Genomic DNA, 27,398 nt, shown 5'->3' on the forward strand with positions numbered 1-27,398 from the left:
GTGCAATTCAAAAAACATTATTAAAAAACAGTTAATCACAACTGGTTTTACAAAATAATCATTATTGCTTCAAGAAATTTAGATTTAACCATGACCTGCATATATAACACAGAGCAGGAATAGAATTTATTTATTTTTTTACATGCATAGATGTTTGTTTTTTTCTTTAAAAAGGACAACTTACAGATCTAAAACCCTTAAATATTTTTACAGCTGTGCAGCAGCTGATAATGATCTAGACACTGGAATAAAACCTCAACAAATTGATTATAAAAGAAAAGCTTAATATAACATCTCGGACTGATAATATTTCAAATTTACAGTGCTTAAATGGTAGAATTTCCCATTAACATCATACCATGTCAAATAATGAGGCACATTAAAATATGTTACATTTTGACATAATCTTATCAGTTCTTATCAATGACCGACAGTCAAACTCTTTCAACATTTCAATAAACTGTTTTGGTAATAATATAGATTTTCTCCTATAAACGCTAACATTGAAATAAATAAAGAGGACATTACATGTCGAAGAAGTTTGTTCAAATGTCCTTCATGAAACAAAAGTGACAAAAGTGAGTTTTTAATGGCTGCATTCTTCAAGTTAAAAAAAAACCCACTGTTCTGTAAGCATCAAATTCACCAGGAAACTGGAGGTTGAGGTCTTTCAGTGAAGGTTGACAGATTCTCTGGTGGCAATTTTGCAGCTGAGGATCATTTTCCATCCAGTGCTGGACAGAAGTTAGCTATAAAAACACCATGTTCAACTTTGACAGCTGACTTGTGATTAAATGCCTCTGAACAGAAAATTTCTCTTGAATAACACAAAGCATTAGATGCGGGTAGAATTCTTTGAGATTAGCTCAGTTAGTAAAAATGTATATGAGCACAGGGAATGAAGTTCTTTTTCTCAAACTCTCTTTCCTGATTCCATGCAATTTTGTCTTTTTGCCAACAAGCTAGTCACAACAAATTTCTTAAAATACTATGGTGCTTTAAGAATACTTCTGTCTGTTGTAAAATGTGTTATGGTTTTACCCACACTGGTGACATCCAGCTGAAGCTGTAAATCAGCCCCACATGGTCATGACTTTGGTGACCCCCTGCCTTTTCTGGTGTCAATAACAATGTCCACTTGTCAAACTGTCTTGGTGCATGACAGAAAGCCTCTAAATCTAATTACTGAGATGCTAACCTTATGCATGTTACTAGCTATTGTTAGCATTAAGGTGCTTCCTTTGGTAAGGTAATATGCTAGTGTGTAACATATCATGCTAACTTGTTCATATTTGCATTTTGATGTTGAACACATACAAAATGACATGCTAATTCATGTCTGTATAAATCTGAACATTAAATAAGTGAACTAATTCTTAGTACCAATGTTTCACACACAAGCATTAGTAATGCAAGCAGACACATTAGTATACTGTCAGCATGTGACTGCATGACCAATGTGTATTTAAAACTTAAAATTTGCATATTTTATATATATATATATATATATATATATATATATGTGTGTGTGTGTGTGTGTGTGTGTGTGCGTACCACAGGGTGGGAAGGGATATATGAAGGTCACCAAAGAAAACCACAAAGTTGTAGAAATTTCTTTACAATCATTACTGTTTCACTAATATTAGGTGTCAGTTCATTAAAATAAACAACTGGTGGCACTAGTTCTCCATCAAACCATTAAAGAGTCAAACTTCAAAAAATGTACACCAACATGATGCAGATATGACCTGCATGTGTGTTTCATGTATTAAAGGAGGGAAGGTTACACTCTCCTCATTGCTCCACAGACCTGATGTTTTTGGTCTCTTCAGTGGAATGGAAGCTTGATATAACATGACGTAGTCACTAAGTTTGTCTCCATTGCACTTTTCATTGCAAGTTCTCAGTATGTCTAATTAAGATTTGTTATGCACAAACTGAAAATGCACATACAAACATGTGGGTGGAAATGCACCCACAGACAGGGTGGAGAAGTTAGAAAGTGCTGAGAGTTAGTTACTTATCATTGTTGGTCTGGGTCTTTTCATGAAATTTCTTGACAATAACAATAATGTAGAGTAACCAATAAGCGAAATGATAGCAACAGTGTCAGAGTGTCAGAGGCCTGTAACTTGGAATGAGGTGAGAGTTGGTGAATACTGTTAGGAATGATGGCTAAAGCAACGAGAACAAGATCAATACACCAAGTCTTAAGCTCCTCACACAGGAAACACTAAGCTTCCTCCGACACGCTGTGGATCGTCTCAATTATCCTCTTCTTCAGTTTTTTTACTTTGTCTGGTGCCGTCTCATTCAGACACTCCTCCACGTATTTGAGGAACCCGGCATGTGGTGACACCACTTGACTTTGAGAGAACGTCCTCATGAAATCCAACATCTCACTCATGGTGGGCGGAGCCTGGCAGCTCACTCGTTTGCGTCCTGACACTTGGCTGTCAGTATGAGAGGAGGATGTGGAGGGAGACGGGGAGGAAGAGGGGGAGGAGTGCTGGGAGTCTGGGGGAGTAGGTGAGGGTGGTGCTTCGTGGCTTCGTGGTATGATGTTCACTTTGGTAGTAGTTTGATTGGCAGTGTGGTAGTGTAGGGAGGAGAGTGGGGCTTGGCTGTCCAGGTGGAGGAGGCCAGGCTCGTGGAAGTGGAGGCCTTCAGGTCGCTCATCCTCATCACAGGAGTCACAGAGAAACATCAGCTCCCGGTAGTGTTTCCACTTTGGAAGGTAAAAGTCCTCCGAGCCACACGTTTTGTTGGAGCTCACTGCCTTGTGCTCACGCTGGAAAATGGTTCGCAGGTTCCTGAACTTTGTCTTGATGTCCTCCACTGAAGAATCAAGAATAACAGAACTTGATAGTCTCAGCTGATAAAACCACTTGTGGCAAACAGCGTAATAAATTATTTTGTTGAGTTTACAGCTTGCTTTGAACTTGTAATATCTGAAACTGATCAATTAAAACATGTCTCACTCAGATCAGAAGTTGTCTGGTTTTTGTTGTTTGCTCTTGTACTGCCTCATCAAATTTATAGAATATTTCTCATCACCAAAGTTATCTCGTCACAACAACATAATCACACCAAGTCTGTCATCGTTACCTGTGAATGGGACGGGCTCATTTTCAGACAGGAGGCTGCTGAGCGTCTCCAACAGGCTCTGTCTGAGCAGACGGTTTCTGTAGCTCTCTGACTTGTGGTTCCACAGACAGCTGTGCTCTGGAGAAGGGAGACACCTTCAATTCTCACATTAAAACAAAATGAAAACACACCTGTGACATCTTCCCTCTGCATTAGTCCTCTCATGTCATGTAAAAGTGGTTTACATAACACCAGCTCCCAGAACCAGCTCCCAAATACTCAGTCATCCTTTTCACCTCTTCCTGGGCAGAACTTACAAAACTTCCTAAGACCAAAAGTATCTCCTAACTGGCCAATTTTAGATAAACTCCAAAAAGTAAAGTTTGTGTCAGGCCAAACTTAAAAGCTCCTCAGCTTTTGCTCTGAGAGTATTTCACAAAATATTTGAACTAAACTTACCTCCTGTGAGAAGAGGAGGTCCAAAGCACTCCAACTCACTAAAACCTACTCACAATCACAATGCTGTTACTCAGCAGAAGAACACATCATAACGTTCACAATGATACCAGAATAAATCTTTTTGTGACAAAAGATTAGCTTGACATGTTTTTACACTGTCACTATGAACAGCAGGAACACACATGGTCCTGAAGTCTCTTCAGGAATTGATTTGGCTCAGGTGACATTGGTTTTTTTGACCATCACCACGTACAGTGCTTCACACAAAGTACAGTCAAAAAAGAGGAGTTTTTACAAGTTGGGAAGAATAAAGGCCCATCAGTGCAGTTGGTCACTGTCAGGTGGAGACGCATGAGGAAAATGTCACTGGAAAAGCTGAAGAGAGCCGACAGCCCTGCCAGTCAGAGAGTAGGCCGGAGTTAGTTTGATAATATCCAGATAGACGTGTTTTACCCATTATTGTCATTATTGTTGACAGACTGAATACAGGGGCTGGCTGTGTAAGCCTGACCACACCAGCTGAAATTATATTATTACAATTAGTTGATGATTGTACTTATTATTTCAGTTACTATTGACAACTCTAACTAAATTTTTAATTCTTCCCATTCTAACAAGTGGAACAAAACCAACAGGAGAGTGAAGTAAATGTCATTCAAGCCTTGTCAGTACTCACCCACACAGTCTCACATTTAACAAATTCACCACCAGCTTCAACCACTTGAACATCAACAATGGTGCCACCTACCAGAGTAAAATGATATGAGCTGCTGAACTTTGTCCTCACTCCAGTGGCAGCGCGGCTCTGTGCTCTGTCGTCTGTCTGACTGAACTGGACCGGACACAGAGAAATTTAGAGGAGAGGGGTTTGTACAAGGTTTGCTGCCCAATGGTGAAGTAGATTTAGAGGCTGGGAGTGTGGAACGAGCTGTTTGACTTGCTAGTGCAGGGCTGGTTCTGACATTGCTCTGGCTGGAGCTGGAGAGAGCAGAGGTGTTATTGACCTCCATGCTATTGGTTTGGGCGGAGCTGGAAGACAGGCTGCTTAGGGTGGAGGATGGTGTTTGGTTTCCATGGTCCAGATCCTTGTCCTCCTGTGGCATCAGTATCTGTAGGTCATCTGTGCTGTTGCCTTCATCGCAGGACTCACAGAGGAAGAGCAGCTGCTGGTAGTGTTTCCATTTGGACACGTAGAGTTTGTCAGACACCCTGCTCCCCTGCACCGCCTTATATTCACGGTTAAAAACTGTCCGGAGGTTCTTGAATTTGCACTTTATGTCTTCCACTGTAAAACACAACACAGGGACATGACATGAGTCCATGGATTATTATATTATATATATTATAACATACAACCCTGTTTCCAAAAAAGTTGGGACTCTGTATAAAATGTAGATAAAAACAGAATGTGATGATGTGCAAATCATGCAAACAAATATTTAACTGAAAATAGAACAAAGACAACATATCAAATGTCGAAATGTTTTATTAAAAATATTTGCTAAATTTGAATTTGATGCCAGCAACAAGTTTTAAAAAAGTTGGGACAGGGGCAACAAAAGACTGGAGAAGTTGTGCAATGCTAAAAAAAACACCTGGTTGAATATCTCACAACTAATGAGGTTAACTGGCAACAGGTCAGTAGATGATTGGGTATAAGAAGAGGCTCCAGAGAGAAAGAGTCTCTGTGCAGTGAAGATGGGGAGAGGTTCACCACTCTGTGAAAGACTGTGTGGACAAATAGTGCAACAGTTTAATGTTCCTCCTTTGGGAATCTCAGCATCTATGGTTCATAATATCATTAAAAGATCCAGAGAATCCAGAGAAATCTCTGTGAGCAAGGGACAAGGCTGAAAACCAGGACAGGATGGTCGTGATCTTCGGGTCCTCAGGCAGCACTGCATTAAAAAAAGACATGATTCTATAGTGGAAATCACTGCATGGGCTCAGGAACACTTCTGAAAACCATTGTCTGTGAACACAGTTTGTTGTTTTATCCACAAATGCAGGTTGAAACTCTACCATGCAAAGAAGAAACCAAATCAAAACATGATCCAGAAACGTCTCCGACTTCTCTGGGCCTGAGCTCATTTAAGATGGTCTGAGGTGAAATGGAAAACTGTCCTGTGGTCTGAGGAATCAAAATTTCTAATTCTTTTTGGAAATCATGGACACTGTGTCCTCCGGGCTACAGAGGAGAGGGACCATCCAGCTTGTTATCAGCACATAGCTCAAAAGCCGGCATCTGTGATGGTGTGTGTGTGTACCTTGCATATTTCAGCAAGACAATGTCAAACCACATTCTGAGAGTATTACAAGAGCTCCGTAGTAGAAGAGACTGGACACTAAACTGACCTGTCTGCAGTCCAGACCTGTCACCTACTGAAACATTTAGCATATTGTGAATCAAAAAATACGACAAAGGAGACCCCAAACTGTTGAGCAGCTGAAATCCTGAAATATTTCACTTTCAAAACTCCAGTGATTGATCTCCTCAGCTCCCAGACGTTTACACAGTGTTGTTAAAAGAAGAGGTGATGAACACAGTGGTAAATATGACCCCGTCCCAACTTTTTGAAATGTGTTGCTGGCCCCCTCCAAGAATCAGTGCTGACTGGGTGACAGACGAAGGGGAAGAGGAGCCTGAGCTGGTGCGGGAGTTGGAGCAGTACCGACTAGATAGTTGCCCAGGGTGACAGACACCAGGCGGGTGTGGGGATACTCACAAGCCCCTGGTGGAGCACCACGGTGTTGGAGTTCTCCTTGGCTAATGAGAGGGTCGTCCCTCTGTGACTGAGAGTTGCACAGGGGAAGGCTCTGACTGTTGTGTGTGCCTATGCACCAAACAGCAGCTCAGAGTATCAGGCCTTCTTGGTGTCTCTGGGACTCTATAGTTCTGCTGGGGGACTTCAACGTCCATGTGGGCAATGATGGAGAAACCTGGAGGGGCGTGACAGGTAGGAACAGCCTCCTTGATCTAAACCCGAGCAGTGCTTTGTTATTGGACTTCTGTGCTAGTCATTGGCTATAATCATCATAGTTTGGCCAAAACAAACACCATGTCAAACACAAGGTAGCACATAGGTGTACCTGGTACCCCAGCACCTTAGGCCAAAGGTCCATGATCGACTTTGTGGTTTCATGAGATCTGTGGCCATATTTGGACACTTGGGTGAAGAGAGGGGCAGAGCTGTCAACTCATCACCACCTAGTGGTGAGTTGGATCAGATGGCGGGCAAGGCAGTGAGGGTGACCTGGGAGCGTCTGGCAGAGGCCCCTGTCCCTGACCCCATGACTTTTCCTCATTTAATAAGACCAATTCAGACTGATACGTACAGGTTTTGCCTTCAGAACTGCCTCAAGTCTTCGTGGCATAAATTCATCAAGGTGCTGGAAACATTCCTCACAGATTTTGGTCCATGTTGACATGACAGCATCACACAGTTGCTGCAGATCTGTCAGCTGCACATCCATGATGTGAATCTCTCGTTCCAACACATCCCAAAGGTTCTCTGTTGGACTGAGATCTGGTGGCTGTAGAGGCCATTTGAGTACAGTGAACTCATGTCATGTTCAAGAAACCAGTTTGAGATGATCTGAGCTTTGTGACATGGTGCGTTATCCTGCTGGAAGCAGCATCAGAAGATGGTTCACTGTGGTCATAAAGGGATGGACATGGTCAGCAACAATACTCAGGTAGGCTGTGGCGTTTAAACGATGCTCAGTTGGTACTAAGGGGCCCAAAGTGTGCAAGAAAATGTCCCCAACACCATTACACCACCACCACCAGCCTGAACAGTTGATACAAGGCAGGATGGATCCATGCATTCATGTTGTTGACCTCTGACCCTTTCATCTGAATGTTGGAGACCAAGACTCATCAGACCAGGCAACGTTTTTCCAGTCTTCTATTGTCCAGTTTTGTTGAGCCTGTGTGAACTGTAGCCTCAGTTTCCTGTTCTTAGCTGACCGGAGTGGTACCTGGTGTGGTCTTCTGCTGCTGTAGCTCATCTGTTTCATGGTTCGACGTGTTGTGCGTTCAGAGATGCTCCTCTGCAGACCTTGGTTGTAAGCAGTGGTTATTTGAGTTACTGTTGCCTTCCTATCAGCTTGAAGCAGTCTGGCCATTCTCCTCTGACCTCTGGCATCAACAAAGCATTTTCTCCTAGAGAACTGCTGCTCACTGGATATTTCCTCTTTTTCAGACCATTCTCTGTAAACACTAGAGATGGTTGTGCAGGAAAATCCCAGTAGATCAGCAGTTTGTGAAATACTCAGACCAGCCCGTCTGGCACAACCATGCTACGTTCAAAGTCACTTAAATCACCTTTCTTCCTCATTCTGATGCTGGGTTTGAACTTCAGCAGGTTGTATTGACCATGTCTACATGACTAAATGCACTGAGTTGCTGCCATGTGATTGGCTGATTAGATATTTGTGTTCACGAGCAGCTGAACAGGTGTACCTAATAAAGTGGCTGGTGAGTGTGTGTGTGTGTGTGTGTGTGTGTGTGTATATATATATATATATATATATATATATATATATATATATATATATATATATATATAAATAGCTCATATACATGAGCTCAGGTTTTATTCTTGATCTCTGTACAACTATGATGTTATCATGTCATATCACTGTGATGACGAGACATCAGGAAGCTGCACACAGTCACTGTGTCTGGCTGATATTCAGCTAGAAATATTTCCAGCATTCCTTGGTTTGCCACTTGAATGTAAGTCTTCCTATGCCAAATAATATACAACCCTCGGGCCAAGAATACTGAATGTGAATACTGCCAACTCTTTTATTGGAATTCAAACACTACCCCTGATGATAATGTGATGTTATGTCTCCATCAGAAGAAGCAGGACCATGTGACATTTACCTGAGAAAGACACTGAGTGATCAGACAGCTGGCCTCTCAGGTCCTCCAGCAGCCTCAGTCTGACCTGCCGGTTATTGTGGTTTTCAGACTTCTTGTTCCACAAACAGTTGTGCTCTGTGCACAACAACAAAGACTTCAATCAGATATTGAACACAGTCACTGTAGGAATCCAACTTGTCATTAGTTGTCTTGTATATCAATTCCTCTGCCATAACAAGTAAGTATTAATATATATTATAAGTGTTTTGTTTACCGGAGTAGAAGGCTATCAGGGCACGCTCCCTCTCTTCAGTCCAGTGACATTTAACCATCATGTTGGAGGATGAGGTGGAGGGGAAGGACGTGGATGGGGTGGGAAGGAAGGAGATAATCAGTCCTGGCGATGTAGGGACAGACTGTGTCTCTTCCTGTGGAAGAGGCAGCGGGGACAGCGGCTGCTCATCAACACAGCTGTCCTGGTCCCAGCAGCCCTGCAGGAACATCAGCTGCTGGTAGTGCTTCCACTGCGGCACAAACACATCCTCTGCCCTGCAAACCTTGCTCGCCTTCACCATTTTGTACTGACGCTGAAAGGTGGTGCGAAGGTTCTTGAACTTATTCTTAATGTCTTCCACTGGAAAGAAGTTTAAGTTAAGATTTTTCTCCTCCAAAATTTTCCTCCAGCTTTAAAAGTCATTAAATCAGCCTGCAGCCTTACCTGTGAAAGGAACAGGTGGGGGGTGAGCTGACAGAAGGATCCTCAGGTGCTCCAGAGTTTTCCAGCGCAGCTGTCGGTTCTTGTAGCTCTCTGACTTGTGGTTCCACAGACAACTGTGCTCTGGGAAATGAAAACAAACCAGATCCTTGACCACTGCAATGCTGCTTAAGATTTCTTATTTTTATTGGCTATTGTATCATCATACAAAACGCTTCACAATGTCGCACATAAAATTCAACCAGACATTTGTCCAGAACACCTTCAAATATTTTTAAGTAGTTTAAAATTGTCTAACTTAAAGTTAGTGGGTTTGTAGGTCAGTTGATCTACAGTGTTACCTGTGAAGTGTACACTGGCTTGTAAACAGAGCGCAGTGATGATGCTTAGACAGTGGTGGTTGGGAGGATGCCATTCATTGGTGCTCAGGGGTCTTGTGGTGCTTTTTGGTCTCTGGTGAGCTGAGTTGCTTTGATCAGGTGTAAATGTTGTTTACGTGGTGAGAGTTTTTTTTGTTCACAAGTCTTAAATCACTCTGAACAATTATTGTATAATGTGTGTTACATTTAAGACTAAAATGTCCAGAATAATTATCAATGAATAGTATGGCTACATAAAATAAGGATGGAGTTGACTAGATAGATATAATGCATGTATTCACTGTGAACAAAAATGTCGAAGAACTGAATTTCTGTGGATTTCTCCCCTTCACACTATTTCCAAACCATTTAGATTAATTTAGAAAGCCTACAAACTTCTTAAATTTAACTTATCCATATTCAGACCTACAGACGACAAGTTCATAAACCATGAACTGAGCTCAAGAAGCGGTTGTGGACGTATTTTAAGGAGAAACAGCTAACTTGACTTCAGTTGCTAGTCGCCATCGCTATTATCTGTCCGTGTCGCTCATTGCTAACAGCTGTTGGTCTCATCGAGCAACGGTTGCCAGCAAATGTTGCAGCTTCCTACAAGACATCGATGAAAACATCAGTTTTCCATTTATTTAACTGCGGAATGAAAAGTCGCAGTTTGAAAGTTGACTTACTGGAGAAAAACGCTATGAGCGTCCTCTCTTTCTCCTCCGTCCAGTATCTTTCTGGTGTAAAGCTGAACGGAGATCCCTCCATATTTGTTGTTGCCATTTGGTCCGTCTTTGCCCGGCTGCTAGGTCACATGGCCTACAATCCAAGGCTGTGATTGGACGACTGCTGGATCCTCCTGAACAATGACCCACATTGCCCAGTAGAGGGCACTGACCGTATGTCAACACCACAGCACACAGAGCCACTTCTCTTTACACTTCATGTAATTAAAAAAAAAAAACTGTTTAATACAGCTCAGTCGATGATTTAATTTTAAATGATTAAAAATTTATATATTCTAAATTATTCTAAGAACATGAGAAAATTAAAAATATGTATTTTTTAATATTAATAATTAATAATGTGACTAGAATAAATGTCCAGATTCAAAGTTCATTGACCTTGACTTTGAAAACATCAGTTCACTGTCTCATTGCAAAGTCCATTTAGCAGCTGTGCTGGAGCTTTCAAGAATGAACCATCAACCTCAATTTTTAAGCCAAAATGCAGGGAAGGTCCTTAACATGCTCAGAAAAATGCAAATTTGAACATGTACAATTCAATGACAAACAGGTCACGCTATCTTCCGAAGAGGCTCATTTAATACAGTTGAAAGGGCCAGAACAGCTACTAATGGACCTTGTGGTGATACTGTTTTGTCATCTGCTGTGCCCAAGGCTTTTTGTCTTCCTCTCAGGGGGATGCAAAGATGTAAACAACAACCAGCTGGAATATGGAAAAAAAAAACTGAAAAAAATGAGGCACATCATGCATGTGTTGCTCTGTTTTAATTTCCAATAACCAACAAATGTCTGGTACACTTCCAGACGAGACACTAGACAAAGTGTATTTACAGTGAATCCTTACATCTATTTCATTTTGTCACAGGTACAGACATCCAGTGCATCTACACTATTTACACTGCTGAGTCAGTTTTACTGCTGCTGAACTAGCTGAGAGGGTGCCGTTGTCAAGTAAATAACATTGAGTATTCAAATGCACACTAATATCCTACTTACGATCTGGGTTTTTGAGTATTTGTTCGTATAAACATCATATCCTGGCTACAGAAACCAGGATTACCACTCATCCTTGTGATTTAGGTTATTTCAAAAGAAACTTGTAAACTAGGGAAAAAGCAAAAAATCCCGAATGATAATGGAAGCAAAAACAGTTTGTCACGGTAATGAAATGGAACTTTTTTTTAATTAATGAAAGACAATAACACAATGGATGAGATTAGATGGCAGAAGTGAAATGCAGATATGTTTAAGTTTGTATAATGACAGATAAATTAATCTGTTCCAACACAATTCAAATTTTATTTAAAAAATGTCAGAGTTGCAGGGATACGAATAAGCAGTTTCTTTTTGTTTCCTTTAAACATCATGTGCCAAATATGTCCAAAGACAGGATAAGGTAAAAGTGTGCATGTAAACACTCAGGTGAAGGAATCATCAAGTAATGAACATGAACAACCAAAGTAGAATGATTGTTGGTCTTTCCTAATGTTTTAGCTGCACTAGGGAAACTGAACCCCTCCCCCATTGAGCTTCACTGGACAAAACAATGAAGGAAAATGTTCTTATAAGCCACAACAAACAAGCCAGTCGCACACTTCACCTACATAATACACACACCATATATTCACACGTAGCTTTACATTTCCAGGTCATAAAGCAAAAAACTATGCACGCTCTGTAGTTGTTATATACTGTTATATATACTCTTTAGTATTTTTCCTAAATCTTCTCAAAAGTGCTCGTAAAATCTCTGTCTGATGCTTCAAGTATATGTTCATTCACAGGATTATCACTGCTGTCAGGGAAAAACCTCATGTGAAGACAAATAACTGTACAGCTAACCTCAATGTTTTTCTAATCACACAATAAAGGACTGTGGAACGAGAAACCCACAGTCACAGAAACAAAAGAAAGACTACGCTTGTAAGAGAGTGTACGAGAGTCCAAGCACCCGGCACCACTTGGAATCGAAGGCACACTGACCCTGGGCAATCAGAACTCCATGGTGTCATGCTGCCAGCTAGTTGTATTTCTAAACCCACATTCTGGAGAGGCAGTAGATGATAGCATGACACCATGGGAAGCCAAGTAATGTTATAAATTCATTTTATGTGTAAGAAAATGTAAAAAGTCAGATTTTCTCCAGGTTTGGTATTACAATACTGGTGGACATACGATATGTGCAAACCAAATGTACTGCTGAGCTGACAGCAAGATTGTGTCACAGTGCCACCAAGTCTGGTAGTGAGAATCTGGAGTACACACAGGACGTGAACACCAAAGCTGATGTTATTTTCAGAATCCAGCGGTGACCTGGAGCTAAATCAATGTCATAAAATATTCAAAAATTTAGTGCCACCTGCTGACCAGTTAGCACCAACTGGATATACACACCAAAACTGGTAACATTTTAAGAATGTAATCCTGAGATAATAGGACAAAATGTGTTACAGTGCCAGTCGTTGTTGGACTTGCACCAAATCAAACAAACTATTGTGAGGTAAGGTTTTTTTTCTTGTACTTAACTTGCAAGGTTTACATTTATACCTTTATGCCTTGAAGTTTGAGCTGCTACCATTTTTCACTGAAAAAATAAGACTATGAGCAAACACTGTTGGTGCTTGGACTGCTAACAAGTTCAACACTGAGGTCTTCCCACTGCCAGCAGCCAGCAGCACTTTCATAAAGTAACTTGGATATCAAACTGGAAAAAAAAGTGATTAAATATGAGTTTGATTTAAAGACGCTTATCTGAGGTAGAGTGACAAACAGTGACAATAACTAGGGAAATTCAAATGGAAAACTATCCAGCAAGGTGTTTTATGTAACTTCGGTATCATTCAGGATTCTTTTGTTTCTCATAATCTTCTAAAATATCTACAATGAATACATTTTGAGTCTGTTACCAATGTTACCACAGCTTGAAACATCTCCCTTGTTTTAGAACAGATTTAACAAAATTACAATTAAAGAGGAAATTTGGCCGAGAAAATTACAGTGAGATGAAAATCCAGATTACTCTCAGATCTTCACATTCATACCTTGGCATTGAAAGCTCATAGAAGGTAAGATACTGTACAAAAACAATAAAAATCCCTTCACTCTAGCAAAAAGAAAATACTGTAACAAAAAAAGTGTTTTTCAACAAAATAGAGTACAAATTAACACCAATGTTTTGGCTGCTGTAAATATGTTGCAGACATGTTTCCTTTATACAAATACCAGTAAGAAATAAAATGCAACATTAAAATACAGCTTCAAAATGATACAGCTGAAGGTAAAAACACCTTTTCTTGTTTATCACAAAAACAATCAACAACTTCAAGCTTTAAGATGAACAATAATCCTTCCATGAAAACCTTTAAGATACTTCTCTCTCCCTCTAGATGACTATGTGGGTTTATCCCAAACCACAACTATTCCATTAAAGAACACAGCTGGTCCCTCCTCTTGTCAATCAAATAATGGCTTCTGTTTAAACTGTGGTCTTCCTGTTGACCCCACCGTCCACCGTTATTTGCAGCTCTTTGCTCCCGGCCTGTCTTTATAGAACCATCCTTATTGGTCGCGCACAAGATGTTACTTTCTGCTCCCGATCGGTTAAGTAATACATTAGTTCCTCCCTCTGGCAAAAGAAACGATGCTATTGGAGCTTCTCGCTGTCAACAACAATTTCCTGACCATCAAAGTACACTTAGTTCCACCCTGTGGCAAATATGTTACTAGTTCTTAGACTTTTTTTGCAAAATGTAAATCAATAAAAAACAAGATGTTAGCCCCTCCCCCTGCTGCTCTTCAACCAGTCACTCAAACGATACTGTCCTGCAGCAGTGGCTCGAAGTCCTCGTCACTGGCGGTGGGAGGGGTCTCCTCATCACTGCCTGGGAGGGGCGTGTTGATGTGGATGCCAGCCAGTGAGGACATAGACTCTTTGCTGTCTGGGTGGGGCTTGTCGCTGAGGGACATCTGGGAGGAAGAGGACGAGCAGGATGGCTTCTCAGGGATGAAGAGAGCAACGAGGAAGGCGATGACCACGGTACACGCCCCCAACAGGAAGGGTGGGCCAGGGATGAGCGCTCGCTGAGAGTGAAACAGAAAAAAAACAGATATTTTTTTAATATTTTTTTATCTTTCATCTGGGCGGTACAGTGGTGCAGTGGTTAGCATTGTCGCCTCACAGCAAGAAGGGTCTGGGTTCTGGACCTTTCCTTCAGGTTCTCCGGCTTCCTGCCACGATCCAAAAACATGTACATTAGGTTAATTGGAGATTCTAATTTCTGTAACACCTGTAGGTGTGAATGGTTGTTTGTCTGTATATGTCAGCTGTATGATAGGGTCCAGGGTGTGCTCCACCCTCGCCCAATGTCAGCTGGGACTGGCCCCCCATGTCCCTGTACAGATAAGTGGTACAGATGATGGACAGATCTTTCATCTGGAGCATAAGTGACTTGAAGTATGTCCATGTTTTTTCACTTTATTTATCAAACATGTTTAATTGTAACTCAGTTGTAACTGTACTGACATGAGTGCAAAATATACTTTCTGCATCAACGCAAAGAACCATGATAAATTTATCAATCTGGCCATCAAGACCAATTGAAATCATATTAATTTATTTCATAATATTTTGTAGTTTTTTTGCAAAGGTTTTTGAATTTTATTTTCAAATTAAGACAAAAAAAAATTTAATTGTTTATTTCTCCCATTTGCTTTCTCATTTTTTATCAACAGCGAGCGTAGGACAGAGCAGATATATATGTAGCAGAAAGAAACATGCAATTTAATTTCAGCTTGACTTCATTTAACAAAAAAATTCAATGACTGGCTTGTGGTTGTTTGCCTCTGCCAACCAGCCAACTTGCAGGAAATATGTTCAAAGTCTCCCCTTCCTGAGTTACAGCCTTGTTACAGTGAAGTTGACCTTTGACCATATTGGATATGAACTGTCATCACTTCGTTTTGTCCTTATAAACATTTGAGTTAAATGAATGTGCTTTGTGAGGCCATAATGACCTTCACCTTTGACCATCAAATTTTAATCAGTTCATCCTTGAGTCCAAATGAATGTTTGTGCCAAATTTGAAGAAGTTCCCTCATGGCGTTACTGAGAGTTCACATGAATGGGACGGACAGATGTATGTACAGACAACTGGAGCGCGGAGGCAATAAAAAAACAACCAAACCTTCTGACATAGAACTGCAGAGTATAGGGAGGACAACAGGCCATAAGCCTGCACAATCTGAGATCTTTCACCAACCACTCATCTAGTAAAGTAAAGAGTGAAAAAGAAAAAAAACAAGACTAGGTGAAAACCTAGTGTATCGTTGGACTGTATATAGTCAATGTGAGTATGTAGTTGAAAACTGCTGTGGACTGGAACCTAACTAACACCTGCTGGAAAAGCTGCTAAATGTTGCAGGATGATGCAATAAGCTAATTTCCATATTCAGGACATATCTGATTCTGCCTGGTGTTGGCTGGTTTCAGTCCTCTATCTGTTTGCCTCTCTCCTGTCTGTGCTCATAAACACAGTATTTTAATGCAGCTGAATTCATAACAAAGCCTTTCTTATTTACACGTTTCTCTGTTTCTGTTGTCAAACAACAAATAGGACAGAGTCACTGAAACATGGCCCATTGAGGCTTCATATAAACAAGCAGTCACATCCAAACCATTTCTAAGCTGACACATAAATCAAAGACATCGACCAGGCTGGGATTTCAGCTATATTTACTTGTAGACTGATCACTCAGAGAGAAAGTTAGAGTCTCATTAATGTCAGCTGCTGTGTTGTCAGCACAGAGAGGTGTGTGGAGGGATAGCCCAAACTCTAGTGAGGCAACACCACGACTCTCTTCTATAGAAATTAGCTAAGGTTTTAACAAGAAGTCACTAGATTTGTTGCTAGTCACTAATGGGATCTTTATAAGGCTGGCAGCGCTGTTGTGGTCCAGCCAAAAATATGGGCCTGTCCTGGGCAGTCAGATGCATGTCCAAGAATTTTTCTGTGGCTACCAGGCGGTCCCGCAATCCCAAACCTCACATGCCACACCTCCATTACTGTTTGAAATACTGTGCAGGTGAAATGGATCATTGTTACAAGTACCTCAGTGGGACTGTGCAGAGGCAGGGGGTCAATGCTGTAGTCTCCCTGGATGGGGTCCATGGTGTTGAGCTCAACATTGAATAGGAAGAAGATGAATCCATAAAGAGCTGGGCCCAGGCCGTTACACAAACCTCTGATCCCTGTGATCATCCCCTGAACCACACCTGCAGAGAAGGAGACAGGTCAGGTCACTGCTGACACAGGGAACAGTGTATGTTCTGATATTTTGCTGGCATATTCAGCTGGCAGTGGATTTATTTCACTGCCTGGTCGAGTAATACATACTTCCATCAGAGAAATCTCTAGTAACACACTGACCTATTGATCCAGGGAGGCAGACAGGAGAGGAGAGGAGAGGAGAGGAGAGGAGAGGAGAGGAGAGGAGAGGACAGGAGAGGAGGGGGCACGGGAGGAGAGGAGAGGACAGGAGAGGAGGGGAGAGGAGGGGACAGGAGAGGAGAGAAGAAGAGAGGAGAGGAGAGGAGAGAGGAGAGAGGAGAGAGGAGAGGAGGAGGAAGAGATTTTCTTTGTCACCTTGTTTATCAGGATCAGCAGACTGTGACACCAGAGCAGAAACAGCTGGGAACGTGATGGAGGACATCGCTGCTACGGCACCAGCTGCCCACATCATCCTGTCAACACACACACACACACACACACACACACACAAGTATAAGAACTGTCCTTTATTCAAACGTCATGCTGACTTTTTGTCTGGGACATGTAGCTTTAGCCTCAGAGAACATCATCATACATACAGTCATTAAGTTCAAGACCCCTTTTACAGGGTCCTCGTTGTAATACAGTCAACTGGAAACATAATACAATCAGCCAGAGACAATGTTCCAACCATCAACTGGAACTAACTTTAGCTTGATTAGCTGTTTAAAATCAGTGATTTCAAAAATGACACAAAATTTCAGGTGGTACTGTTGTTATGGTGAACTACGTGTCGTGTGAGGTGTAGCACAAGCAAATACCAGGGGCGGGACTTGTGATGGTCAATTAATTGTTAAGTCTTTTATCAACAACCACAGACTGGTACCTGAGTACCAGTAAAACCATTACTGGTCTTATACTCTTCTTCACCAGCAGCGAACAAATATGTTAATGGAATCATCGATTTCTAACTCTAATGGTCCTGTACCAATAAACAATTTTTATGACATCAGACTGCTATATTAATTCTGCCATATTAAACATTTGCTCTATTTTCAACTACAACCTGCTCTTCTTGGTCAGATGATATTAGAGTCGGTGGATAACCTGTATCATATAATCCAGATCACTGGTAGGATCGTAGGCAGCTGGATTTGCTCCCTGCTGTAGCTCATTCAAAATAATGCAAGCCAACACAGCAGTAATATCTCACTGTCTAAAATCAGTTTACACCTGTATGATGAATGTCAGCTTACACACACACACTGAGAACACACACACCCAGATCTCACCATGGTTCTGATCCAAAGCCGTACCAGGCCAGCTGAAGGATTTGGAAGCCCAAACCCAACAGAACAGTGTTCTTATTACCCAGAGTTCTCATCAGGAGAGTGAGAAAGAGAGTCTAAAGAGAGAGAGGAAGGAAGAGAAACCATTTCTACCACTAATATTTATTATTACAGTAAGTAGTTAAAGTAAGTTGTATTAGTATGAGCATATTTGATTAGGTTGTTTACACTTAGCTCAGATTTGTGATGTGGCTGACAAAGATGCTTGTATGTGTGTGTATGTGTGTGTGTGTGTGTGTGTGTGTGTGTGTGTGTGTGTGTGTGTGTGTGTGTGTGTGTGTGTGTGTATGTAAACATGTTGATCTAGATTTGTGACACTTGAAATGACCGATGGGTAAATAAATATACTCTGCAGTGTCTGTGTGTGTGTCACCTGAGCTACGATGGACAGAATGCCCACCACTCCAATAAAAACAGCAATGGTTGTGGAGGAGAAATTTATGACCTGGAGGCACAGACAGAAATAAGTATTATTATTAACTTTTTGGGTAGCTTGGCAGGGGTCGAGAGAAAAAAATAATAATCTGCACACACAAATGAAAATCACACGACATTTAGCATATTGTTTACATTTCAACATATATTTAAAGGCTGTCACAGACACAACACAATGTTGTGTCACAGGTAAAATCCTAAGTACAAAACCAGAATTCTAAAGTCCCTTAGAGGAATCACTATTTCTAATTTGTGTTTCAGTGATTTTTCCTGTAGTACAGTGCAAAGGACTCGAAACCAGTTAGTTTAACACAGTGTTCAACAGGAGATTTGCAGAACAATCTGCTGCTAGTAGAAACATCAAATCAGCATTAGCCAATGGTGTGCCTCACCTGTCTCAGGTAGAGGAAGAAGCTTGAGTACTGCCCAGCCTCAGGCAGGTAAGACAGGAACACAGTGATACAGATCAGTAAGACAGTTGAGTCCTGACCCACCTTTCTCAGCGACTGCAGGAGAGAGAGACAGACAGAGAGAGGTACAGAGAGACAGGAAATACAACACTGGTGCTGTCAGGTGATCAGTTAGTCATCAATAATGCCTTGGCTGTGAAATGTATCCGACTCATATCCACTATCTCATTTTATTTTATAATTACCATATTTGGAAAGGGCTTCCACATGTACTGTAATGCTATTGCATCATTTAATCATTAAAATAATGTTACTGTGCCTCCAGTCTATATAATGTGTCCAAAAACAGAGCAGAGAATCAAATCATTGAGAAAAGACTTCATGCAACTACAAAACAAATCAGTCTGCTATAAATGTATTATTCAACCTACCAAACAATCAGACATATATACTGTATGCTATTTGTTACTGACAGCAAAGGGGTCGGCCTGCTCCCAGGATATGGGTGCCCCCCAGGTGTTGAGCCTCATCTTGTCCGGCAGAGACTCGGGCATGGCCAGGAGGATGAAGCAGATGTCTGCCAGAGCGATCAGTGTGGCCACCAGAACCACCAAGTTGTCCCCATACCAGGCTGACAGATATGCCCCGATGGCCGGACTCGTCACCAGGCTGGCTGCAAAAGTAGCCGACACCTAGAGAGAGAGAGAGAGAAGACTCATTTTAGAGGTCTGGAGAAAAGATCAGAAGATATAACAGAACAGTGTCTGAAAAGTCAGCTGTTAGCTGATTAGCAATAAACAGAAATTTCATTTGAAATTGGCAGCGTCATTAGTTCTGCAGGTATTAGGTCATACACTTATTGGGCAAATTGAAACTTGAAAACAGGTCTCAGATGGCTGCAAGGTCTGGTGGGACCAAACCAAAGCCTGTCCAAAGGGAGTAACTCTGTGCTAAATATAAGTTATCAAGCTAAGGTCAGGTAGTTAGTTGCTAGTCGTTCAGCTAAAGTTTGACGGCTCCTCTTCTGACTGTTATCTCATGAATCTTCCCCTCAGAGGCTTTTACTGAAGCTACACTAGCTAGCATTTTCGCAGAAATCTTGTATCTTTAAAACCTGTTTGTAAATTAACTTTTGTAATCAATGGTCCTTACAATGATATAAAAGTTTATAAATCAGATATAAATCATTGAAAGGACATTTAAGTTCAAACAGGCAGAAAAATGGTAACAAGCATACTTACAAGCATATTTTGTAAAATTTTGAAAAATGCTACATTTTGTGCTCTGAGGATCCACTACCACAGCTTCTGAGTCCACTCACATCAGCTGGCATGAACACACAGTCAGACTGCACAATGAGGTGAAAGAGAATGGCAACTGTTTGATCATCAGACCGACAGAAAGAGGCTTTTCTTAGCCGATGTCATTTTGTGAGCATTACATTTAACAAACTTATGTTATATATTTTCTCTAAATCCAGGGACAAAAACGTCAAAGACGAGTCCTCACCAGACCGTAGGCTGTACTCCTCTCTCTCTCCGTTGTCACATCGGCAACGTAGGCAAAGATGACCGAGAAGGTGACAGAGAAAGCTCCAGACATGGAGATCATGGCGAAGTACCACCTGGAGGAGAAGCAGGCGTGAGAAACACTTTGAACAGCTTCAGGTCTCTGCTTCTCTGAGCCTGAAAAGAACCTGAACCACTGCAACTGTCCTGTGAGTGCCATCGTTTTTCATCACTGTATCTCTGTGTATAGCATCAACGTTACTGTGCCAACAGAAAACAGTGAGTCCTACCAAGGGCTGAGTCTCATCAGTGGGATCGGAGCGCAGGTGAAGAAGACGGTGACCAACAGGAAGGAGCGCCTGCCCCACACGTCTGACAGCGCCCCAATCAGAGGAGCAGACATGAATGACAGCAGACCCTTAACAGGAAGAGATAAATCAGTAACAATATAAACAACCCTGGCTTTATGGAAATCTATTCATTTTGTCTCTGATTAAACAAGATTCCACAAGGATTCATCTTTTAACCATTAAGAGTGTGTCCACATTGTGTTTTTCTCTGGCAGGACGCTGGGGAGCGCTACATCCCAGCACGCCATCAAAAGAAGCATTGCACATGGGTTTTGTTTGTGACACCAATATCTTGACAACATATCAATACCACTGATGTGTGATAGACTAGCATCGCCTCTTTGCCTTTTACTACTGTTTGTTTGACATCGATTTCCACCATGAGCACCAACCAGAGGATGCTTGCCCTCGTACTTTATCTGGACGAGCCTGTCAATCCTTGATCTGACAGCCATGACACGAGGAAAAAGCTCCAAGGTTTTCAACTAGAAGTGCTCGGAGCAGCCACACAAAAAAGGCATAGCACTCTAAAAAAAGATGGTGGGGTTGCAACGCTTTCTCTCTAGGCGGCAGCATAAGCTCTCTTCTAATAGGGAAAAAAACACGATATGGACACAGGCCCTAAGATCACTGGATTACTCTTCTGACATGTGTCGTTATCTACAGCATGAGTCACAAAACAGAAGTGTTGAATTTCTTACCTTCACACCCTGAATGAGTCCGTTCATCAGGAACGTGTGCTGTGGAAATGTTTCATGTAAAACCTACAAAAACAGAAAACATTTATAAAACCAAATACAAAAGATCTATCCTGCTTCAATGTTCAAACTCTGTATCTTCTCCACAAGATACAAACTATATATCTTTAACTTTTCAAGGGTGAGCATTGATATTCAAAAGGCTGAAAAAAAGTCTGAGTATTTTTCTTTCTTTCTTATCTAATTTGAAATCTTTCCATAGACAAATAACATATCTGAATTTTGGTGTCAATACAAGTTGATACTTTCTTGATGGGAGTGTGGGACTTTTACACACTTCCCACAGGACCTTCCCGCGCTGCGCACCAGTAGCGATGCATTTTTTTAAGTCAAGTTTGCCAGAGCTTGAAAGGGCAGCAACCGAGGTTGAAACACCTGGGACGCAGAAATGATCCAATGCAAAACTAACATCTGAGTGAAAAGTGTCTACTAGTGTCCCTTCAGCCACACACACTGGTCACTGGAACTCACAAAGGTGGCTGCTGACGTTCACATTTAGATCTACTTTTAAGCTAAATGCAGATGGACCTTTCTCAACATTGGTCTGGAGAACAGGAGTCCAATTAAACGGGACACTGACGGCAACACAGTGAGGTGCTGCAGCCAGGTAGCAGTGTTACAGTGTTACTCACCGTTAGCATGGGTGTGGTGAGTAGACCCCAGGCAAAGAACTCCAGGAAGATCACCACCACTGCATGATACACACTGGGCCTGCCGATACCCTGCTGGAGCTAAAATACACACACACACATATTTTAGAATCACTGTTACATTTTAATGTGACTAAGAGTTTCACGTGACACCTCAATTAAAGGGGCACCATTTGTATTTGTATTACACCATCTGTGACATCACTTTGACATCACAAGAGTTATATATGGGTGTTTCCATGCAACAAATCAAAGATTTGAAAAATGTGGAATTCAGTATTTTAGGTTCTCTGCTGCTTGGGAGTTCCCCTTTAACTTCAAGTTATGGCCCATCTGATCATTTTCTAAATCACTGATCAGATTTTAGATTGATCTCCATCCTTCCACCTAAAGCCCACATTTATATGCAAGATATTTTTGCACTTAAGAGTTGTAATTTCATGTGATTGGAAAAAAAATGTATTGATTTTTCCAAAATTTAGATGTCAGAAGTTTGGAGCAAAAAAAAAAAAATCTGTGTCTGTCAGCATTTGTCAACGTACTTGGAACCACACTGTATTTGAGGAATCATTTGAGCCATCGCCACAGGCTGAGCCCACTGTGAGGACAAGAACTGAAACAAGTCTGCCGGTCACTGAAACCCACTGACCTTTGGTTGCCTCTCACAGACTGGGTGAACTCTGGGTGAACCCTTCCCTTTTCTTTTGTCGGGAAGCATGAAAGTCTAAACATCGTTGTCACTGCTGAGCTTGGCTCACTGCTGACCAGCAGAAAAATTACTCAAACTTGGGGAGCCTTGCACCTGGTCAAAATTTATGCTTGCGAAAGTTGTGATATTCTGGTTGGGACCCAGCACGCCACGGATGTCAATGCTATCAGTAAATCTGGATTATCTGCATTATCTGGATTTTCCCTTTAACATAATTTAAGAGAATTAACGTGTCATTTTAACTATAGATTTAAAAACACAAAATATGAATAAAAACACACCAATGACAACCTTTGCATGATTACACTCTCTTATGGTGTACAGGCACAGACGAGGAAATAAACCCATTTTCCAACACAGCTGAACATGTTGGCCGATTAAAATAGAGCGAGTATTAAACTGGAGCACTGCTGATGAAATGATTATCAGCCTAGTGACACAGATTTAAGTGGAGATGTGGACTATTTTCTATCTTTGCTGTGAATAATGATAATGAATAATGTTCTACTAACTAAGGTTCAGATTACTTGGATAATGTCTGTGTGATATTAAAGGAGGATCATTAGAGGGGTGAATACTTACTTTATTTATTTATTTATTTTGTTGCCTTTGATACTTGAAACCCTGCAGATAAAGCATTTTTTCTTTATTTATTTTTCTAAATTTTACAAAGTATAACATGATTTGTCTACATACTGTAATCCTGGTAACATTTTAAGGGAACTGTAATGAATGGTATATTTTCTTCTACAACTGTACAACCAAAACGAGGAGGTGAAGTACCTGATAAATGTGTTATTGTTTGGTCTACTGCTGTACAATAAGTCCACAAATTGAATAGTCTGTGTACAGAATTTTCATCACCATTAATTCTAATGATCGATTCATTGTTTCTTCTCAAGCAAAAACACAAAACATTCTTTGGTTCCAGCTTCTTTGGTGTGAGGATTTGCAGCTGAGATTAGCTTTCTCATTTTTACGTCATCGTGAGCTGAATATCTTTGGGTTTCAATCATGATATCTGGAGACAACATCTTGGACACTATGGACGATCCCCTGACTTTTTAATAGATCACCACCATCAGGTCACAATTTGAATCTGTCCAACATTTACAGTGATGTTTTCCATTTGCATTTTAGCATTGTTATTGTGAGCATGTTAGCAAACTGAAGTTAACACCTAGTTCGGATCGGTGCAGCACCGTGCACAGCCTCACACAGCTCCCATCATTGCTGAACAGATAATGACTTCATTGAAAAAATAAGCAAAAGATGAATCAATAATGAAAAGAATCAGTTGCAGCTTTGTTCTTGGAGCCGTACCAGCAGCTGAAATAAAAATGTCCTGACAGAGGAAACATTATCATTTGGTTTCATCCTCTCTACAAGTCTCCACAAGCTTAGCACACCTGAGTTTGGGCAGTTTATCGTGTTATTGGATCAGCAGTATCACTGAATGGCCATCTTCAGCTCTCTGCACAGACGTCCTGTGGGTTTTAATTCTGGGATTTCCCTGGACCACTAGAGACTGTGAGAGTCCTGAGGCCCCTTCAGCAGCGTGCTGGTCATATGCTCCAGGTCACTGTGGTGCCAAAAGGTGAACCCCCAGTCTCAGGTCGTCTCTGGAGAAGGCTCTCCTCAAGGACCTCTTCATATTTGGCTCCATCCTTCCCTCAGTTCTGACCAGTGTCCCTTTTGAGAACTCCACTACAGTATATTACCATGTAGCATTATCGTACATACAGGGATTTTCACACTGTTTAAAGAGGAGGTGGGCCACCTAGAATGACACAAAGACCTTTCACTAACATCATCATAAAAAATAACACACTCTTGAAGTTAAAGAACTCACTAACTTCCCCAAAAATAAGAGGAGCTATTTCATACAGCAGATGCCATGAAACCACTATCTGCTAGAGATGTTCTGATACCATCCGATACCTGAACGTGTGTATTGGCCGATACCGAGTACTGATGAACACCAGTGAAAAACAATTCAATAGCTGTACACTAGTAACCTTGTATGGATGTGATGTGATTCATTGTTGGCTCAGGTTAAGCATAAATGCTACAGAATCTTTGATTCTAATTTTACTGTCAGTCATAAAAAATAAAACTAGGAATAACAGTTCCTACACTGGTTGTCCCAACACTTGTGCCATCCCTTGAAACGGAAGCCTTGCCTACTGTACATGTTGCCTTTTTACTGGTGGGACTTTCTAATGTCAGCTGCCAAAGTGCTGACATTTTGACAGCTAACATCACACCATTTACTGGAAATCAATTATCCTTTGTCACTCTGAAACAGTCAGTGTAGACTAGTGTCGTAGAGCAACAAAGAGGGATTGATCTATGGGAAAACTGCAGTTTATCCAGGTGTGAAACTATAAAGTTTATTAATAAACTGCATGTTACTGGACTGGTGCATAGACTACAAGGCATTTCTGATACAACAACTCTACTATTTACTCAGCAAATAATATATCATGAGACTAGCTGTGTCAGGATCTCTTGGGGAAACTAAAATTAATCGATTCATTATTTGCTCAACAAAACATCAGAAAATAATGAAAAATGTCCATCAGATTCCCTGGGTGGAAATTGACATTTCCAATTATGTCCAATTATGCAATTAACTGTCTCCACACCAAAACAAAAAAAAATCAGTTATACTAGATTGACCACAGTGATAAAAACAATATAAGCAGCAAATCTCTACATTTTAGAAGCTGTCTCTGGTAAATATTTAGCATTTTTGCTTAAAGATTACAGTAATGATTGATCAATTTAGTACAGTTGCTCATTATTGAGCCTATTTATTGGTTTTTTTTTTTTTTTTAAATTTCTCATCTACCTCCTTGAGTGTCTGTAAGACTGCAGCTAATGATTACTGTCATTATCAATTCATCTGATGAACTTATTTATTAATGTTCATCTTTATAAATAATTTATCAATGCACATCATAATTTAACATATTCCAAGGTGATGTACTCACCTGTCCCATTTTGTCTGACTACTCAAACCCGAACAGTATCAGTTTTCAGTCATGTTTGCTTGATGCTGTAACAATACAATTTCTCACATTTGAGACAAAAGTCATTTTAAATAGCAAGTATCTGTTCCTATCAATTTTTTATTTCTACTAGATAGACAATTACAAACTACACTGTTGTTCGACATGGTCTTAAAACAATGTAAATGTCTGAGCATTTTTCATGAAGGATGTTAAAATGGACGCTGCCGAAGCCACGGAGGCTGGGGAGGGTTGAAGTCTGCGCCTGCCCTCGGTGTATTTCAGGCAGAGAGCTGTTACGTAACAGATAATGGATCCACATCAGCATCATCGCACTAAGCCGAGCTGTCCGTGGGCCACCTTAAACCCACTCTGCCATGTCTCCATTACAGCACAGGCTCATCTCCAGCCAGCAAACACAGCCATTTGGGACCAGATCGGCTCTGTTCGGGCTCGTTTTCGCCTCATTCAGTCACTCATTCATTCATTTTACCAACAATCTAACAATTGTACTGTATCACAGAGACGTTTGCCACAAAGCACAAACCCCAGCAGTGATCGTCAACAGAGAAAATCGGAGCTGTTCTGGGCAGCGCTGCTTTGCCAATGCTCCTATTTATGAGTATTTTGCTGTGAAAATAACAAGAATGTCCGCTTCTTTAAGCACCAGTGAATTCAGAAATGTGCCGTGCGTCGTGTTTGAAAACCCTGTTATGTCACACACACACTGCGCGTTTTTTTTTTCTTTTTATAAAAAATACAGATTATTCTAACTTGACGCGAAAGTGTACGGTGCTTTTGGTTGGACTGAATTTAACATACAGCCTACGGAATTAGAAAATGAATATAAAATCCCCTGGATAGAAGCAGGATAAACAATCGTACAGGTTGTTCAAGTAATAACAAAATGAGTAAAATGGCGGGCCATCCACCCACCGCGGCTCCATCCTTCATGACGATCTTCTTGACCAGCACCACCCGGCCGGTGCCCGCTGGTGGCTCCCCCGCCATCTCTTCACACCTGCCGCGGGTCACGAAGCATCCATGCCGCGTAGATATCCGCGGTTCTCCAGGTGCTTCCAGGATGTCTCGTTATTTAGCCCCAAGTAGGCTAAACTGGGTTAAAGGATAATAACAAATATGAACCGTGACAGATATTATCCACAACTTCTCCCGATAGATTCTCCGCCAGGTTGCGTCGGTTCGCAGCTCGTCTGGTAAGCTCACTAACACTGTCAAGCTAGAAGGAGACAGCAACGCACTTCCTGTTTGGGTTGACTTTCTTTTCAGATCAAAATCGTAATTTGTGCTACAATATGCTACACTCTGACCCTACTGACCACCGGTTTGACCCAACTAATGATTTTTTTCAGAAACATAATATAAATGTGAATGTAAACTTTGTGGAACTTAGAGAAACCCTACGCATTTGCTTATTTTACCACAATATGCATTACCTTCTTTGGAAAAAAAAATCACTGAATATGACAAGGAATCTGTTTTAAAAGATCAGCTTTCGGCCAAATTTCATTTCACGAATCAAAATTCAAAGCAATAGGCTTAGCTTGTCACATTCATTGTCACAATATAACAATGCATGTAGACTATTTAGCCAACATTTGTTTCTTCCCTCAATTCTTTGTACAATTATTTGTGATAAAGAACAAGGTTTTGGGTCCTAGACCGATCTTCTATACTATGATAAAT

At 41.1% G+C, this 27,398-nt stretch overlaps 2 protein-coding genes across 4 annotated transcripts; both read right to left on the reverse strand.

The window, feature by feature from the left end:
• Positions 1 to 1,899: 1,899 nt before the first annotated feature.
• LOC139611237 (uncharacterized) lies at positions 1,900 to 10,340 on the reverse strand. Of its 3 annotated transcripts, XM_071465715.1 has the most exons (8): positions 10,183 to 10,312; positions 9,476 to 10,102; positions 9,138 to 9,257; positions 8,694 to 9,053; positions 8,441 to 8,554; positions 4,295 to 4,831; positions 3,109 to 3,225; positions 1,900 to 2,838 (listed from the first exon to the last, which is right to left on the reverse strand). In XM_071465715.1, the coding sequence occupies exons 4-8, from the start codon at positions 8,992 to 8,994 to the stop codon at positions 2,234 to 2,236; spliced, it is 1,674 nt and encodes a 557-aa protein (XP_071321816.1). In that variant the 5' UTR covers positions 8,995 to 9,053; positions 9,138 to 9,257; positions 9,476 to 10,102; positions 10,183 to 10,312; the 3' UTR covers positions 1,900 to 2,233. The 3 variants fall into 3 exon arrangements, with proteins under 3 accessions (XP_071321816.1, XP_071321815.1, XP_071321817.1); XM_071465714.1 differs by lacking the exon at positions 9,476 to 10,102 and having other exon boundaries at positions 10,183 to 10,340; XM_071465716.1 differs by lacking the exon at positions 10,183 to 10,312 and having other exon boundaries at positions 9,476 to 10,176.
• Positions 10,341 to 10,988: 648 nt separating this feature from the next.
• On the reverse strand, positions 10,989 to 27,052 carry mfsd14ba (major facilitator superfamily domain containing 14Ba). The gene is made up of 12 exons (XM_071465717.1): positions 26,628 to 27,052; positions 21,951 to 22,049; positions 21,262 to 21,324; positions 20,501 to 20,628; positions 20,212 to 20,326; positions 19,176 to 19,394; positions 18,685 to 18,798; positions 18,231 to 18,302; positions 17,801 to 17,913; positions 16,884 to 16,981; positions 16,350 to 16,513; positions 10,989 to 14,322 (listed from the first exon to the last, which is right to left on the reverse strand). Exons 1-12 carry the CDS (start codon positions 26,700 to 26,702, stop codon positions 14,050 to 14,052), a joined length of 1,533 nt encoding a protein of 510 aa, XP_071321818.1. The 5' UTR covers positions 26,703 to 27,052; the 3' UTR covers positions 10,989 to 14,049.
• Between the last annotated feature and the right edge of the window lie 346 nt (positions 27,053 to 27,398).

This window comes from Trachinotus anak, unplaced genomic scaffold (assembly GCF_046630095.1).
Source record: "Trachinotus anak isolate AG129_WGS33_773 ecotype Australia unplaced genomic scaffold, CSIRO_AGI_Tana_v1 ptg000028l, whole genome shotgun sequence".
Lineage (NCBI taxonomy): Eukaryota > Metazoa > Chordata > Actinopteri > Carangiformes > Carangidae > Trachinotus > Trachinotus anak.